The sequence below is a fragment of the Carassius auratus genome, chromosome 38, assembly GCF_003368295.1.
Source record: "Carassius auratus strain Wakin chromosome 38, ASM336829v1, whole genome shotgun sequence".
NCBI lineage: Eukaryota > Metazoa > Chordata > Actinopteri > Cypriniformes > Cyprinidae > Carassius > Carassius auratus.
Genome location: NC_039280.1, coordinates 16,102,469 through 16,120,614, shown reverse-complemented (window position 1 = coordinate 16,120,614; position 18,146 = coordinate 16,102,469). Strand labels below are relative to the sequence as shown.

Here is an 18,146-nt window from a genome sequence, read left to right as displayed (position 1 = left end):
TATTATCCTAAAATAAAAACGGGGGGTTCGGATATTGCTTACACTTTATTTTATGGTGTCCATTAGTGTGGAATTACACAAATAAGTACTGAGTACTATTAATTAATTAATAACATTTACCTTGTTTACAACTGTGTTAGGGTTAGAAGTTGGGTTTGGTTTAAGGCTGGTTGCTTATAATTGGTATAAATGTAACAAGAGTACATTATGAAAAAGTATTACCAAAATATTTTATATGTTTTACATATTTTATATGAAAATTATGATTTGTATATTTCATTCTTCTTTATTTAAACAATAATATTTTTATTAGATTTTTTAAATAAATTATGTTTATTAGCCACATTTATTTTAAGTTTTTTGTACTTCCCATTATTTTCAAAGGTGATTCTCTGACAGAATTTTTTTTTTTTAAGTTTATTAAGTAATTAATTTAATTATTCTTTTTTTTTTTTTTAATCTAAACATTAATTTGTCTTTTGTCTTACTTTTTAAAGATTTAATTTTATTATTCCAAAATATGATATCATTTAATTTGTCTTTCAGGTGTAAAATGTGACCTGGACATGTTCAGATTTTATGACAGGAAAAGGATTGTTTTTAAAAGAAAAGTTCCAAGCAATCAGTCAATAAATAAACAAAATATTCAGCCAGAACCATATGACTAACTTTCTTTTATGCAACACAAAAGGAGATGTTTCACAGAAATATGTTCCCATGCAATGAAAGCAAACATTGACCAGGGTCAGTCACGCTGCAAAAAAAAAAAGTGTTTGCTTGAGTGCTGTATTTCAACTCCTACATTTTGTCTGATGCCAATAAAACTAATTGCATTGTTTCGTGCATGACATATGACTTCAGAAACTTGGAATAGAGGAATAGAAATATAATACTGTATAAATATAATTAATTAATAAATGTATTCTTCGTCATTTTTAACTTGACAACCCCTTTTTATCATCTTTCACTGTATGAAAAAGTGTGAACATTTGGCCTGACATTTTTTTTTTGTGTTACAGAGTAAGTCATACAACTTTGACAGACTTTAACAAAGTTTGCTGACAATTTTAATTTAGTGTGATTCCTTAAACTGAGGCAGGAAAACACTGCAACACTGCCAGACAGATTGTGAAATATTGAGATAGATTGAGTTAAATTTATGTAAAGAGAAACGAAAGGAAAGGTAGACAGAGATTAAGAGGGTGTTAAGACTGAGAGTACAGGGCAGAGTGTATAAATAAATCTCTGAACAGCACAAGTGTGTGTGTGTGTGTGTGTGTGTGTGTGTATGTGTGTGCACCCACCGTTTGTTATGTAAGTGATGGCAGGCGGGTGGGACTGTAAGAATATGCTTGTCTTAAAGTGATAAACACAGCCACTATGCCCACATGTGTGCGACACATGGGGCCCGCAAACATGCAGGGGCCGCCCCATTTAACTGGGTCACACGGGCACAATTGTACCATCTGTCAGAGACAGTTTTTCTTATATCAAAGACCCACAGGCCTCCAGCACACTCAAAATAGCCCACACTCAAAGCAGACACCATATTCCCTTGGAATAAAAACTAGACTGGATGTTAGAGATTTGGAAACAAGCACATAACACTGGTGTTTATGTCACTACAGTTTGTTTTTAATCTCTTACCTGATACAGGAACAGGAAGACAACCACAAAGACAGCCCAGAAGGTCTAGAAATGCACCACGTGTCACCAGACATGGATTCTGCCTGATTTGTGTGTGTGAGAGAGACAGAGAGACAGAGATATTACGTTAATGATAATTATATAGGTCATAGTATTTCAGCGAATTTCCTCCATTGGTTGTACAGAAATGACACATTTTAAGTGTAGCAAAGTGTGAGAAAAAAGAAAAACTGAGGTGGGATTTTTGATTGAAATTCTACTGGGAAAAATGTATCAATACAATTAAAAATTATAAGAGATGCACCAATGTATCAGTCAATAATTAGCTGTCAATGTCAATGCATTAAAAAAAATGCAATCTCAGTAAAAAAAACAAACAAACAGTGCATTTAACACAGGTTCTATTTGTTCCTATGAATCGCTTATAGTCAAAGACGGGTTGCCAGATTCACGTTTTTATCCCTTAACCAAACATTTGCAGCATGCGTCGCATCCAGTAACAACAAAGAGCTTTTTGCTTTTTTACTTCTGCAAAATTAAAGAAAATAATCATTTATTTATTTGGAATTTGTGTAAAAACACTTTTTTTTGGGTCACTGTATTATAGTCATCATAACTGATTTCTGTCCTGCAGTTGAGAGCAGTAAAATAGAGTCCACAGTGACTGTGGGTGCTGAGGATAAAGCATCACATGAGCTGTCCATGGGCACAAAGGGAATTCTGGGCCCTGTATCTCCGACCAACTGCAGGGGTAACAGTTGTTGGAGAGGGTGGACGTGTGTGGATAGAGACAGGAGAGGGTATGTGGAAGAGTAAATCAATTACGTACGTGGGGGGGGGGGGGATATGTGTGTGGACATGGGCGAGAACAAAAGTGCCAGTGTTCAGGGCTGACGTCAGTATTTCATCACTGAGATATTAATAACACAAACGCTCTCCTTCTCTTTGAATGTCTGGCTTCATCTTTTTGTGTCACTCTGTTGCACTTAAAACACATAATATTGCTCAGAGTTCAACAAATTATAAAGCTGAAGAAAATGAGGAAATTTAGGCCAATGTTTGGGAACGCTCATATCATCTTTATCCCTCCACCTTCAGATCTTCTCTAATTCCTCTGGAATTTTCCAACTTTCTATATGTTCCCGAAATTTGGAATGACATATGGGGTACGTATACTATGCACAGTGTGAACATGTTCTCGACTACATTTGCAAATTGTGCAATATACAAAAATAGCACAGTATCCCTAAATACAAACCACTCAACTTGACATTTACTTTACAGTAATAGGAATGAATTAGAAACAACTTCATTCTTCTCCTTGACTCATTTGATTGGACTGTTAAAAGGTCAGTCATTTCACACAAAACTGGATTTAAAATGATAATTAACTACAATTAATTATTTAGGACCATTGTTTTTTATAGCTGCAGTCCGTAAGTTTTGCCTCGTTGTCGCCATCTATGTTTGAAAACCTGGAATTGCAGTTTCTTGCAGAATTATATTCCATGTGTGGGTTGTGATCCAGCGTGGGTGAAGTCAGTCACCCTACCGCTGTGGATATTCACTGTACTTAGTAATCACAGATTCTAGCCTACGTCTTGGAATATATGACCCAAATAAACATTTTCACCATATATTGTCATCTGAACAAGTAACAAGTCCGCCACGCTTTGTTCTGACCAACTGAGGAGAAAAATTTAATCTAACCATCGATTAGCTCATATCATATCAAACCCTGCAAATTATTATTGTTTAACATTCTCAAATTATTAATTTTAACGACATCAGCATTGTGTGGCTATGAGTAAAGTGTGTATTAGCATGTAGATTTCAGTTTCTGTACAGTCTAATCTCTAATTGTCACATCATTTGAATTTCATACTAATAATTTTTCCATTTTAGAACCGGTTCCAAATTTCCTAGAACCGGGTATTCGATAAGACGGATGCATTCCGATTCTGCTCAACGATTCTCCATTTGCATTTCAATTTGATTAAAAACGATTAATAAGTCCAGGAACAGAAAGAATTTGTGCCCTGTTTGTGTGCAGCACAAGCGCGTGCACAGAGAGCAGCAGTCGGTGGTTGCGCTGCGGGTTCCCGGTTTGTGTATTTCCAACTGTAGAATAGGTTATTCTGAGCCAAAACTGACTTTTCATTTTTGTCAACCAATATACAGAAAACTACATCAGTATATCTTCATAAACATAGCCGTTTTTGTCTTACTTCGTAATCAAAAAACATAAGAAAAACACATGTACAAAATTTTAGCTTAAAGAGACAACAGCCTACTAAACACGCTGCTTCTCAATGTTAACAACAAAAGAAAACCAAATTATGCAGTGTTTTTAAACTTTTAATTAGTTTCTGTACCTGAAAATGTTATTCAGCTGCAACACAAAGCTTTGTAAAAAAAAATAAAAAAAAATAAAAAAAGAATACATGTTTGACATCTAAATGTTTGACTATGTTGGATTTTTTTATCTAATTGGAATCGACAAGCAGAATCAGAATCAAAATTAATGAAATTCAAACTATACCCAACCTTACCGAAAAAGCAAACTATGCTTCCTTCGAACTGGTTGTCTTTAAAATACTTTGACTTGTTTAAACCCAGGCTGTCTGTGATCAGAAGCACATTTAAAACTGGAATTTAATTCAGGTGTTTCATATAAACTTTCTTGATTACACTCAGCCAACAAAATTATTTTGACATTTAATTATTCCAGCTGCTGTGGGAATAGGCTATAATTGAACAATCCGCCACCTGCAGGATCCTCACGTGCGATAGCTTAGTAGCCGAGACAACAACTTTACGTTTACAGACGTGACGTAATGACGCGGTGCCATGCTCGATGTTCCCGCAAAAACCTACCCAAACCACTCAAATTAGAAAACATTATTATAAATTAACTGTTGTGGATCAGGCTAAAGTAAGGCGATAGTTTTGAACACTGGCTAGTTATGGAGTAATTGGACAAGTGCATTGGAGTAAGTTTTCATTTTCATTTTAGTTAAAGTTGGTTGTGTGTTTTTTGTCATTTTTATTCGCTACTTTTTATGCATACATTATATATATATATATATATATATATATATATATATATATATATATATATATATATATATATATATATATATTCATTAATTTACATTGATTTATTTTATTAATTTATTTTACAATTAGCATTTATTGTACATACTTTTTATGGTTTTAGTTTTTGGAAACTATAATAACCCTATAGCATCTTAAAACAATGTAGCATACAATTGTTTGAAACATTAATCATTGCATGCTGTTTCATATACTTTTTCTAGTAGGACATATACACTAGATCTTGCTCAGCATGCACAATATTCTATCCTGAATGCACTGCCATGTGCGCCTTCATTAACTTTCCCAAACTCTCCCCCTCTGTCTCAGTGGGGCGTTTGTTATAAAGCATCAGTATGGATGAGTGAGAGTGGTCAAAGGGCACGTAGCCGTGACACTCGTCCTGCAGCGCTGCTGTCTGTGTGCTGGGTCACTGAGCAGAGAGCCGCCTTTGAAACAGGAGCTCAGAACACAGAGCTCACTTTACAAACCAGTAAGCTGATGTGCGAACAGAGCAGCCATCTTTTTTGTAAAATAATATTATTTGCAAATGCTTAACCAAAGTGATGCTGGCATGCACACTATATTTGCTGATATAGACTCACCTAAAGAATTATTAAGAACACCATACTGTGTTTGACCCCCTTTCGCCTTCAGAACTGCCTTAATTCTACGCAGCATTGATTCAACAAGGTGCTGAAAGCATTCTTTAGAAATGTTGGCCCATATTGATAGGATAGCATCTTGCAGTTGATGGAGATTTGTGGGATGCACATCCAGGGCACGAAGCTCCCGTTCCACCACATCCCAAAGATGCTCTATTGGGTTGAGATCTGGTGACTGTGGGGGCCATTTTAGTACTGTGGACTCATTGTCATGATTCGAGCTTTGTGACATGGTGCATTATCCTGCTGGAAGTAGCCATCGGAGGATGGGTACATGGTGATCATAAAGGGATGGACATGGTCAGAAACAATGCTCAGGTAGGCCGTGGCATTTAAACAATGACTAATTGAAACTAAGGGGCCTAAAGTGTGCCAAGAAAACATCCCCCACACCATTACACCACCAGCACCAGCTGCCTGCACAGTGGTAACAAGGCATGATGGATCCATGTTCTCATTCTGTTTATGCCAAATTCTGACTCTACCATCTGAATGTCTCAACAGAAAATGAGACTCATCAGACCAGGGAACATTTTTCCAGTCTTCAACTGTCCAATTTTGGTGAGCTCGTGCAAATTGTAGCCTCTTTTTCCTATTTGTAGTGGAGATGAGTGGTACACGGTGGGGTCTTCTGCTGTTGTAGCCCATCTGCCTCAAGGTTGTGTGTGTGGTGGCTTCACAAATGCTTTGCTGCATACCTCGGTTGTAACAAATGGTTATTTCAGTCAAAGTTGCTCTTCTATCAGCTTGAATCAGTCAGCCCATTCTCCTCTGACCTCTGGCATCAACAAGGCATTTTCGCCCACAGGACTACCACATACTGGATGTTTTTCCCTTTTCACACCATTCTTTGTAAACTAGAAATTATTGTGAGTGAAAATCCCAGTAACTGAGCAGATTGTGAAATACTAAGACCGGCCCGTCTGTCACCAACAACCGTGCCATGCTCAAAATTGCTTAAATCACCTTTCTTTCCCTTTCTGACATTCAGTTTGGAGTTCAGGAGATCGTCTTGACCATGACCACACGCCTAAATGCATTGAACCAACCGCCATGTGATTGGTTGATTAGATAATTGCATTAATGAGAAATTGAACAGGTGTTCCTAATAATCCTTTAGGTGAGTGTTTATGCAAATAATGACAGTAGTGGTTAGTGTATCAGAATGACAGTGCCTACCTTGTGGCAAGCCACAGATGTGGAAAAAGGCCACTGGAGAGGTCACAGTCCTGCTCATTTCCTGACTGGGGTCTGTGTGTGTCCGCCAGGTAGGAACGTAACAGCGACAGCACCTGTGAAGATGATGACACACCTTTTACTATGAAAATAAGCTGGAGAGACAGAAATCGAGAGTTCAGAGATTGAGAGAGAGAGAGAGAGAGAGAGAGAGAGAGAGAGAGATAGAGAGAGAGAGATAGAGAGAGAGAGAGAGATCACAAATAAAAAGCATACAGAGAGATCAGTGCAAACAAACTACTAATATGAAACCAACCAAGATTAGGCAGAAAAGTTTTAGACCGATCAGAGACAGAAAACAAAGTCTATGTACTAATCACAATTTTGCTATTATTCTTGCCAAGTACTCTGTTATTTACTTTTTTCTTTTAATTGTGACCACAGATCAAAGATCAAGTGATCATCAGATTTAAATCAGAGATATCAGGGAAAACAGAGAAAGAGTGAGGGATCACACAGAGACACCAAAGACCGAAATCAGACAGATAAATAACAAGAGATCAGACCAAATAAATAAATCAGATAGATCAGACAGAAACATGAAATATCATGGAGGGATTTCAGACGCATAAATCAGAGATGGACAAAAATAAGAGAGGGGTTAGATATAGAGATTAAATATAGAAATCAGATCCATTAGATAAATCAAAGATAGATCAGACATCAGACAAAGATCAAAGGCAGATAGATCAAACAGAGTCGCACCAGAGATCAAAGAGAGAAATCAGGGAGATAAATAACAGATCAGACAGAGATGTCAGATTGATAAACAGATTTCAGATATCAGACAAATAGATAAGAAAGGGATCAGACATAGATTTTAAATATAGAAATCAGATCACTTCGATAAATCAGAGAGAGATCAGAGAATTCAAGACATAGATCAGACAAAGTCAGATCAAGGAGAGAAATCAAAGAGAGAAATCACAAAGATCAGACAGATAACTCTGAGAAATCAGACAGAAACATCTGATTGATTTTAAAGAGAGAGAGAGATCAGATCTACAAACCAGAGACTGGACATATAAATTGAAGAGGGATCAGATAGAGACATTAAAGAGAGAAATCAGATCAGACAGATGAGTCAAAGAGAGGGCTCACACAGACAGAGATCAGACACCGCAATCAGAAAGAGAAACTAGAAAGACGGATCAGATTCTTCATTAGTTCATCTTTCTTAATCAAAAAGAGACAGAAATCTCAAAAAGAGAGAGCCTATTTTAAACAGTCTAAAGAGGGAAATAAAATGAAGTAAATTGATATAAGATAACTCTATGAATGCAAGGTTAGAGAGTGTACAACAGGCTGAAATAGTCTCTTTACTGGGTTATAGCCGCAATGTGGAAGCCACTCATTATGCCTCAGGCAGGAGAGGCACAGGGCAAAACAAGTTTGACCATGAAATACTTTGCCTGGTCTTCCAGCTGAGGACACCCCGACACTAGCAGCCCACACCCTGTATCTCACACATCCAACCCAGGCCCAAAATGGGAAGGCCCATGACGGCCGGCCTCTTCTGTGCCCTCGGATGAAAGTGTGTGTATTTATATTGACAAACTACACAACTTGTGACTGACCACAAACCAAAGGCAGTGGTTGAAGGCAAAAATAAACACCCTGTAGAGGTCCATAATTCAGTAAAATGTACAGAGAGCCTTGCACATATTTAGAAAAGAAACACACACAAGAAAACCCCCAGCACTCTGGCTGAATACTGACCTTTGACACACTAAGACCTTGGGCCGGCCATTAAATAAGACTGTGGAAACGTTTTAAAAGCCAATCTGTGGGTGGATGCTTTTATGAGTAGATTTGGACAGCCTGGACACAATCTGAATCTAATTAAGCTTATTTGTCTCATCAGTTTGACATTTTTTACAGGATTTTCCTTAAAGCATAGACAAAGCTTGTATGAGTGGGTGTTTCAAGGCCTATTGAAGCGGTCACTAAAACCAGACCTTTGGCAGCAATGCACAACAAGGAGGAAAGGCATTTTTTTTAAAAAGGGATGATGAGACACTGATGTTTCTTGTGACAAATAGTTTGGTTAATAGTGAAAACAAAAATCAGGCAATAAGTAATACAAATTAGTACACATTTAAAATGTTTACTATGCAGTTATGCAGAGTGGGATTTTAGACCAATGAGATTTCACTTGTGGGTTGAACGAAGTACAAAAAAAAAAAAAAAAAAAAAAAAAAGAAATTAAGGAAAATTAATATAATAATTTGCAGATACATCCACTATGATGCAGTCAGGGAAATACAGTCTTACTTCATAATAAGACAAGAAAAAAAGCACCATTACACAAACACCCTGTCCGTAGATGCCGATTTATGTTTCTGCCGGTGGGTGCCTTTTACTACAGTAAAAGTGTAGTAACCAGGCTTTTCTTGGTGTATTGATTACCAATAGCATAACCACAGTTTTATTACAAATACCATGGTTAAACTATGGTTAGTGTAGCAAAACCATGGTTAATTTGTGGTCACCATGGTTTAACAATAGTAATCATTTGCAGTAAAACCATGGTTAAGTTTTGGAAGGACAACAAAGCTCACGTGCATATGGTGTACTTCAACTGTATAGAGATTTTCAAGAAGGAAATTAACAAATATTCTGCAAATGTTTCCATCTTTGAAGCACTGCCAGATAAAACTCAGTGCGATCGCCTAAATAGGAGCTTCTTATAATGACAACTGCTCAAACAGAGTTTCATCCAGGTCCAGAATTAAAATAAATTTGTGAGTTTGCTCTAGCCTCAATGCACATACATTTTCATGTAGATTTTTTGTTTTGTCTATTGCTCTTTCAAGAGTGAATTCTGCATTAATATGCTGGTGTCATTCCCGAAACTTGGCAGCGCGTAGGCCTATGTAGCTGAAAAAGCTGTTCCTTGTTTTAGTTCATCGCAATCTCAGCAAGTTTTGTTATAATGAGAGGAATCTTGGAAACTCAGCACAATATGACAGTGTTTCACCAATATGTCTATATTCACGAACACTTAATCTGGCTGTTGACAAAAAAATAAATATAATAATAATAATAATAATAATAATAATAATAATCTAAATTCTACATTTAAAAAAAAAAAAAAGAAAAATACACAGAACGATAACAAAAGAAAAACAATGGATTGAAGTAAAACAAAAGAAAAAGAAAAACTGTTCTCCATTTATAAAACAAAGCAAATAAAAACAAACAGACAGAAAAAAAAACATGAATATAAAATAAATAATTTGTCTGTTCTCAAAACAAAACAAAAGCACACACAAAACAAAAACAAAACACAAAAATAAAATACAGCTGATCTTTAAATAGTTGATATTCCTTAAATAAACAAAGGACCACTCTGACTTTTATCTGCTCTCACAAATAAATAAAATCACACACACACACACACACACACACACAGACAAACAAAAACAGAAAATATATTGACGCAGTCATGAGTTGAAGCAGCACACAGTACTTTAGACTCAAATGTGCGTGCACTAGTGTGGGTGTGTAAGACCCCCATTGAGCAGAGTCTGTCTGCTGATCTGATTTACTGTTTTCAAAACACACAGTGGATTAATTTCCCAGTGGGACTTGGATGTTACCCAGGATTTTTAAAAAGAAACTGTTGCATTGTGGGTAAGCAGCAGTGTTGTAGAGCACTCGGGGCAGGGGCCGAGGCGTCAGGTTAGGTTAGTGCTGCTCAATCTGGTTCCCTCGTTAGCCGGCTCCTAAAGGGAACCAGCGAGTTGTGTCAACAGGGATTTTTAGGTGAACTCAGCAGGGTTCAGGCGTTTACTCAGCAAAGCTGGTTTTGTAATCAAAATGGCTCTTTGAAACACTGTGGTGACACACTTCTTCATTTCATCCTGGTATCAGAACTCTGTAATGCAAATTGAGGGTTGTGGGTGTTGTGTTAAGGAAGGTGTACATACAGTAAAGCTATTTTTATAGGTATCCAATTCAAACAAAGAACAAAAAGGCTTTACTTCAGACCTGATACAACAACATCTGCAACCTGTTTTCCTCCCACCCCTGCTCTTTCGGTTTTTTTTTTTGTATTTCACTTTCTCTTGCCATATCCGTTTAAACAAAAGCACACTGTATCATTTGCTTACGGTCAGTAACGTCCAAAGGAATGTTAGAAGGATGAATTGTGAACTACTGAGATGATTGTTTGTACTACAGAGTTGATTAAAACCTCAAATTATATTATTTTTCTAAGTGATTGAACATTTTTTGCCAGATGAAACAAAACTCCAGAGACGTATCTAGCAGGGCTGGGTTTTGACACAAATTTCATGATTCGATTTGATTCTCATTCACAAGCTTGCGATTCGATTTGATTACCAATTCAATTTGGTTCGCTTCAATATTGATTCTTTTGGATATATATCAGGTTCAGTACATATATCAGGGTCAGAAATCATTTCGGTATCGTTAAAAAGAACTGCGTTTTAAATATGAACATTAATTCTTATTAGGGCTGTCAAAATGACTGAAAAACTAAATTAGAATGTTCTACTTAAATATCCGAATTCAAATTATATTCAAATTTAAAGCAACACTATGTAACTTTTCTGTGTTCAAAATTTGCAAAAATTTAAATAAAGTAAATAATGCTGCGGAGTAACACATACCTGTGGCCACAAGAGGGCACATTGAGCAAAATATTATGCACGTTTCTTCAAGGTTTATAAAATAACACGACTATCTAAACTGCATAGTTTAAAATAATGTTTATAAACCATAATTAATAAAGTTGCTTAAGCAATTAGAAGAAAAAAAAAAAAACAGCACCATGCATGTATGTATAGTTTAATACAAAGGACCGAAAACCAGTCAACAATGTAGGGTACACTCTTCATTTAAAAATATAAGATATAGTAGAATTAAGAACATTTTTAGTTGACATTAACTCATCTTCTCCACATCAATGCTATAGTTTTTTGCAATATATTGAATGAACAATGTAGCAGTGCAACATCCAGTGGGTTAACTGGATAGGCTAACAAAAGCATTAAAATGCAATGATCCTTACATTGTCGCAGCATTTCGTGGGCCACTGATACGGCTGCCTGACTGCTGACACAGACCTAATATTCTAATTAAAAGGTACAATGCAATGCGGAAGTATTGTCTAGCATGCAGCAAACCACTAGCTTGCTTCATGTAGTTCCTTTTTTACTACTTCTTGCACGTTTTATGGTGTATTGTGTTTCTTATTTATGGAACATAATTACTGTTCACCGTCTTCTGCTGGTTCTGTCGACAAGGACAGCTCCTGTAAACGTAAGCATATGGGCCAACCGAACGACCAGAGAAGAGTTTGGGATAAGAGGAGAGAAAGTGCAAGGATCAATATCGGTGTTGCATTTTTTAGATGGAGAGAGCTTCGCGACAAACTAGAAAGAGATGCCGACCTCTCTTGTTTTTTACTCAACAGGTGAGCTGTTTTGATTAATATCTTTATAGAAAATGTATGCTATTATAACGATCAACAAGATTAGTATTTGGGGCATCGTGTCTCTAGACCCGCGCGAGGATGCATCTGATTCATAGTCTGATCGCGTCTTTGCATTGAATTGCATGTAATCTACTCGCGCAAATCGTTGAACTCACGTTTGCTATGTATGCCCAATTATTGTGTTTGTAGACAACAAATCCCATCATTCCACGCTCCTTCTTAGCGTCATCAAACCATGCGATTGTTATTGTTTTGATAGTGTGTCCTCTAGTGGCAGGTCCTATCACCTGTACCTTTAATGTGGATTTTTTTTTTTTTTTTTTTACGAATAATTGAAGTTACATTTTTTATTTTATTTTTTTGACAGCCCTAATGCTTATGGGTTTGGAACTATATAAGGGCTAGTAAATAATGATAGAATTTTACTCTCTGGTGGAACGGTTTCTTTAAGAATTAAGGAACACAGATTTAAAACAAAAGGCATGCATTGGCAGTGTCATCTCTTAGCTGATGCTGTGATGCACACGTACACCACTCCTGCATGCAACTCAGGTATTCGCATAAGATAGCAAAATGAGGGCAGTTCTCCACTGAAAGCATCATGACTTTATCTCCAGCTGATCTAAACATACTTCACACCATCAGCTCCACACACACACAAACAAGATTATGTATCATAAGTCTGTTATCGGTTCCTGATCTGGTTGTACACACTAACATCCATAATTTCCATATTCAAAGAGTCTAGAGAGCCACTGTGACACAGAAAATAGAAAAACATAGTCAAAGTCAAACAGGAAAATAAGAGACCTTTCACTCTCAATTTCCCTTTCATTTGTAGTCTCTCTCATGTAATTATCTTATAAAGCTTTAAAACAAGAAAAAGTGTACTATTAGATAAGGCAATAATAGATGACACACGCGGAGGTAGGAAAAACAAAGTTATATTTACTGAGTTAAAATATAAATGTCTATAAAAGATTGAATTACTGTACTGTGATAAAATAGAATCACAAAGCTGAAAAAGCATTTTTAGGGACAACGTTTGGATTTGTAATAAAAATAAATGGATAAATGTTGTGTTTGGAGTTAACAGCCGCGGATCAAGAGCAGACTGCAAAAACGTCCTGTGGGAAAGCGAAATGAGTCCATGCTGCTTCTGCACCTCGTACACATACAGTATATTCACTGCAGATGGAGTACATGTGAACCTGGTGCAACAAATCTATTTCAACACCTGAGGAACTGCTACAATGAGCTTTATGATCAACACACGGCAAAAACACTGGGAAACTGGGATTTTTTATTTATTTGTTCTTTTTGTCATATGTCTAGAAATTGTGACACCTTTACTTAGTGAATATTTCTAGTGACGTTACAACTTTCTAATAAAGCTCCTATTGGTTTTGTTATGGAAATTTTTCAAACCCTCACTGAATGCATTTATGAATCTAAAGCATCACTGTGTGTGTGTGTGTGTGTGTGTGTGTGTGTAAGGGATAATGTACATCCAGCCGGTTGTTATTTCAGAATAAACCCCAACAGGATGTTTAGGACCCCGACGCAGAGCTACTTGCCACATAAGAAAATAATTAGACACGAAATATTGTTTTGAGCTGAAATGTTTAAATGCAAAGCTTCCATCAACAAAACAGTTGCGAGCAAGCAGCAAGTTCAAACTAGACAGAAATTTAAGGGAAACGGTGCAGTCAAACCACTTATTACCTTACCTCATGAAGAATTAAGGCAATACATATTTAAGCTGAACAGTTTTTTAAATCTTACCCATTTATTAGTTATCTTATAATCCATTACAGCGAGAAAAAAAAACAAAAAACAATCGTAGCAAAATGGCAGCCGCTGCGTTTGTATAAAACGAGAGACTGAGTATGCAATACCAGGATGACATAATTAAATAATTGTACACCATTTTAAAATAGAACTATAGTATTTTTTTTAGCTAAACAAACACCAAGCTTCCACCATGAAAAACTGTTCCTAGCAAGAGTACAGAACTGACTTCACTGACTTGGAAAATAAAAATCCTGAGCCTGAACTTTTTTTCGGGGGCAATGAAGGGCAGTGATTGTGGCAACTTTAACATTTGAAAGGATACTACGACAAAGTTATTGCTTGCTTTATTCAAACTGATTTTCTTTTTCATGAATATATGATTGACCTGAAGACTGCGACTGCACAATTGGATACTATTATGCGCTACTCGTGTTAATAAGAGCAATACATTCTTATTGGCTAGAAATGTTAGTTTGGTTGAGAGTGAAAGCTGTTCCTCTCATACCATTGGTAGGCGAACTTATGGACTCAAAAGTGATATCACCTGACCAATCAGAATTAAGTAGTTCACAGAGCAGTGTAATAAATGTTTATGCATTTTATGCATAAAATAAACATATAAAATGAGGAAAATATTGATCTTTCTAGCTTTTGAACAAACTGAAGCATCAGGTTGCAGGTATTTCACAAAGACTTGAATAATTTCTCTCATTTCTAAATAAAATGCTGCATAATCTGCCATTACTTGTCACCAAAGCACCACCCACACAACATCTCTCACGCAGATCTCAGCAATTCCCCACCGCAGTCTAATTCCCTCCACATCTGCAGGAGCTTTGAGCAGATATATGACCGCCATGACAGGAAAGAACTCCAAATCCAGCTCTTTCCTTCCCAAGCACATCTTCATCCCAGCAGTCTACAGTTATGTCCGTCTCACACACACATGCTAGCAAATTATTCCAGTTTCAGATCCAGAAACCTGCTTCAGTGTCAAAATTACAACAACTCTCTATTGCTATGTACATTTATCTAGGCTTCTAGGTTTTAAATTGATGCTTGTTGAGCACTTGAATTTCCCTTCGGAGTACAATTGTGTGTGTGTCATTCCTTGTCCCAATCATTTGCTTAGTGTACCAGTGATACATAAACATACCCTGCATGTTTCTGACTAAACATTTCTACACTTTAATTTTTCAAACAGGAATGATTCTTCAGGTGTCGTCATCTTTCATAGAATGACAATAGAATAACACATTTAAAGGTTTCTGCATAACTTTACACTATTGTACACATCTTATATGTCATGTAACACGTTAAGTTAATGGACTAGGGGGTATTCACAAACCTGAAGCAGTGTGCCATGGATGTGGTTTTGCTGGAGTCCTGGTCCTGGTTCTTGAGGCAGCTCCTCCAGGAGAGTCTGGATGGTGGAGGGAACTTGGGTCACCAGGACAAACGGAACCAGGGCTCTTGCAGCCATTTCACGTGTGCGGTACACTGCAGAGCGACCACATCTACAAGACAACCGGTTAAAATTTTTATTTCAGTCACTTCGTGATCTCTTGAACAGAGTAACTGCATGGTTCTGAGGGGGTTCTGGTGAAGGACTGAAAAGTATTTTTGGAATTAAACTCTCTTCTTGAGATTAAAGCTGTGAACATTTAAAGTGCCCCTATTATGGGAAATGAAAGGTTCATATTTTGGTTTTAAGAGTCCCTAACAACAGGCTGACATGCATGCAAGGTCAAAAAACACTTTAATTGTCTCATATTATGCATATTTTTTTTTTTTTTTACTTGCTCAATGACTCCAAACTAATTTGCTCAATGATTCATTCTTCCAAATCACTCTCAATCTGCGGTGATTGGTGCGATTGGTCTCATTTCTATTTCATCATGCCTGTAATGCCTGATAAAGCAGTGTTTGTGAGCAGCAGTGCTGCTGTGTGTTCAACGTTACAGTGGAAACAGCTTTTTTTACCACTCCAAAAGTATTAACATGGAATGGCTTGGGGTTTGTTTTAAAAATGACTTGTTTAAATGATTCAGAGAAGACTCTTGAGAGACAATAACTTTATACATGGTGCACTTTAAAAAAAAAAAAAAATGCAGGATGTTTTCATTCACTTAAAGCTGTGTTACACACTTGATATATCCTTGCTGAAACAAAATATTAATTTAATTTATTTCCCAAAAAATTTGTACTGAATTTATTTATTTTATTGTTTAGGAAAGAAATGGATACACAGGGAAATGTATAGCTGCCTCCAAATTCATTTAAGTGCCTTTAAACTTTTCCCAGTACTATCTTTTATGTACATATATTTATATTTTATGTAAAACATAATTTTATAGATTTCCAGGAAGGTTCACTGCACTTTTTTGGACTGTTAGTAGGTTTGGAGATGGGATCTTGGTGATTTCATTTTCAGAGCACCCCCCTGATTACTGAGAGGACTACTTTACAAGCATTAAATCAAAGAAGCCTCTCCAAACTCCCCCAAGAAGCTCCAGAGACATGAAATAGGGAATATCCATCAAAAAGAAGGGGATTGGGAAAACTAAAAATGATGTAGACATCATGTTTGTAGATAAATGAATTGAAGTTTGACAGATGAACAGATAGAAACAAGCAAAGCCGTGATTGGGATCTGCTGACAGCAGATGGAAGCGAGCATGGAGGTATGAGTTCGTGTTAACATTCGCATTCTTTACCAAACCTAACCACAACTAGAGAACAGAGATCTGCTGACCTCAAACCATGAATGTCATATGGATTCTAAAGGGGTCATGTTAATCTGTACAATAACAACTTCTGCGGAGGCGAATTAAGCCTATGTCATAACAAATTAAACTTTAAGTTACATGTAACTACTGTTTCTGGGAAAGAAACAATGTACAACACTGACTATGGGATATCATGCTCTTCTATCGACGACATCCATCAAATGTTTGGGACTGGAGCTAGAATAGTCAATCACCTCTTTCTAAACCAACAGTTTGTGTTTTATAACCGCTTAACTTATCCTTAATGTTTTCCTCAAATTCCCACAATTTTGGGGAATGGGAGTTCCTTAGCATGATGAATAATGGGATATGTTTAGTTTCAATAGTGCTTCGAAAAATGTATTCGACATTGTCGATGAATTACAGGTAATGAAATTGTAAATAAAGGTTAAGTTTCTTGCACAGACAGACCGTTTCGCTTCATAAGACTTCAATATATCATCAAGAGTCACGGGTATTAATTTTGTGTTGCCTGTATATGATTTTGACTTTTTCAGCTAAAAAGCTAGTTTACTGTACTCTCCTATAGTGGGTAAATGAACAAAATGAACAAAAAGGACTTTGAGCTATGGCATTTTTTGTCTCGTCTTGCATGCTTCCTGTTGTGACCATGTGCTCTTAAGCAGCCAGACTGCAGGAGTCAAGGGACAGGCTCAATGACTACATTTAGATAAAGATATTTACATAATGGCGGTTTTGTAATGACATTTTTTTTTTTTTTTTTATAATCAAGCACAGAATTTGGTTTGTGGCCAGACCTCAAAATGTCAAAGTGTGCATCTAAAAACTAATTCTGACAAATGGATATTCACAATCAAAATACATATTTTTGAAAGTGACAGAGACCAAATTAAGTCATGTGGGGGAAAAAAGCAGTGTCCCACTGTACCGCCTGGGGCCAGTGATAGGTCATGGTTAGCATGGTTAATATTAAGTGTTATTAAAATGACATGCAGACATCCACATTTACCCACATGGCATACATGTTGCCTTCAGCAGTCACAGCATGACAACAGTCCACAGACGCGACCTGTCACATGATGCAGGGCTGTTTGTGGCTGCAAAGACACAGCACACACAAAACCAGCCTAACCTTTTGTGTTCACAATTCCTTTACATAGTATCATTACCTTAAACTGATGTCATTCCAAGTCTTTATGATCTTCCACTACAGTGAGCCGTCAGTGCTAGATCATTGGACAATTTAAAACTGGATCAATCAAATTTGAGAATAAATCATCTAAATTAATCAAGTTTTGTGTTACAATTCAAAGGAAAATTTGTTCAGGAATCAGACATTACATACTTCTAACTCATGAAATGCCAAGAAGATCTGGTGGATGTCAAGATTTACAGGACTTATGAGACTTCAAAAGACTTTGAATATAGTGTACAAGCTGTATATCACATTTTCAATACTTTCCATGTGAAACTGGAACTATACATGCATAAAAC

General features: G+C 36.6%; 1 protein-coding gene across 2 annotated transcripts in view; it reads right to left on the bottom strand.

The window, feature by feature from the left end:
- thada (THADA armadillo repeat containing) overlaps nt 1-18,146 on the bottom strand; it is a 91,928-nt gene that overhangs the window by 25,522 nt on the left and 48,260 nt on the right. For both annotated transcript variants that reach the window (XM_026224467.1, XM_026224468.1), the window contains exons 29-31: nt 15,251-15,419; nt 6,588-6,700; nt 1,648-1,730 (exon numbers count right to left, since the gene is read on the bottom strand). In XM_026224467.1, the coding sequence (XP_026080252.1) occupies nt 1,648-1,730; nt 6,588-6,700; nt 15,251-15,419 (365 nt within the window). The remainder of the gene's footprint in view (nt 1-1,647; nt 1,731-6,587; nt 6,701-15,250; nt 15,420-18,146) is intronic.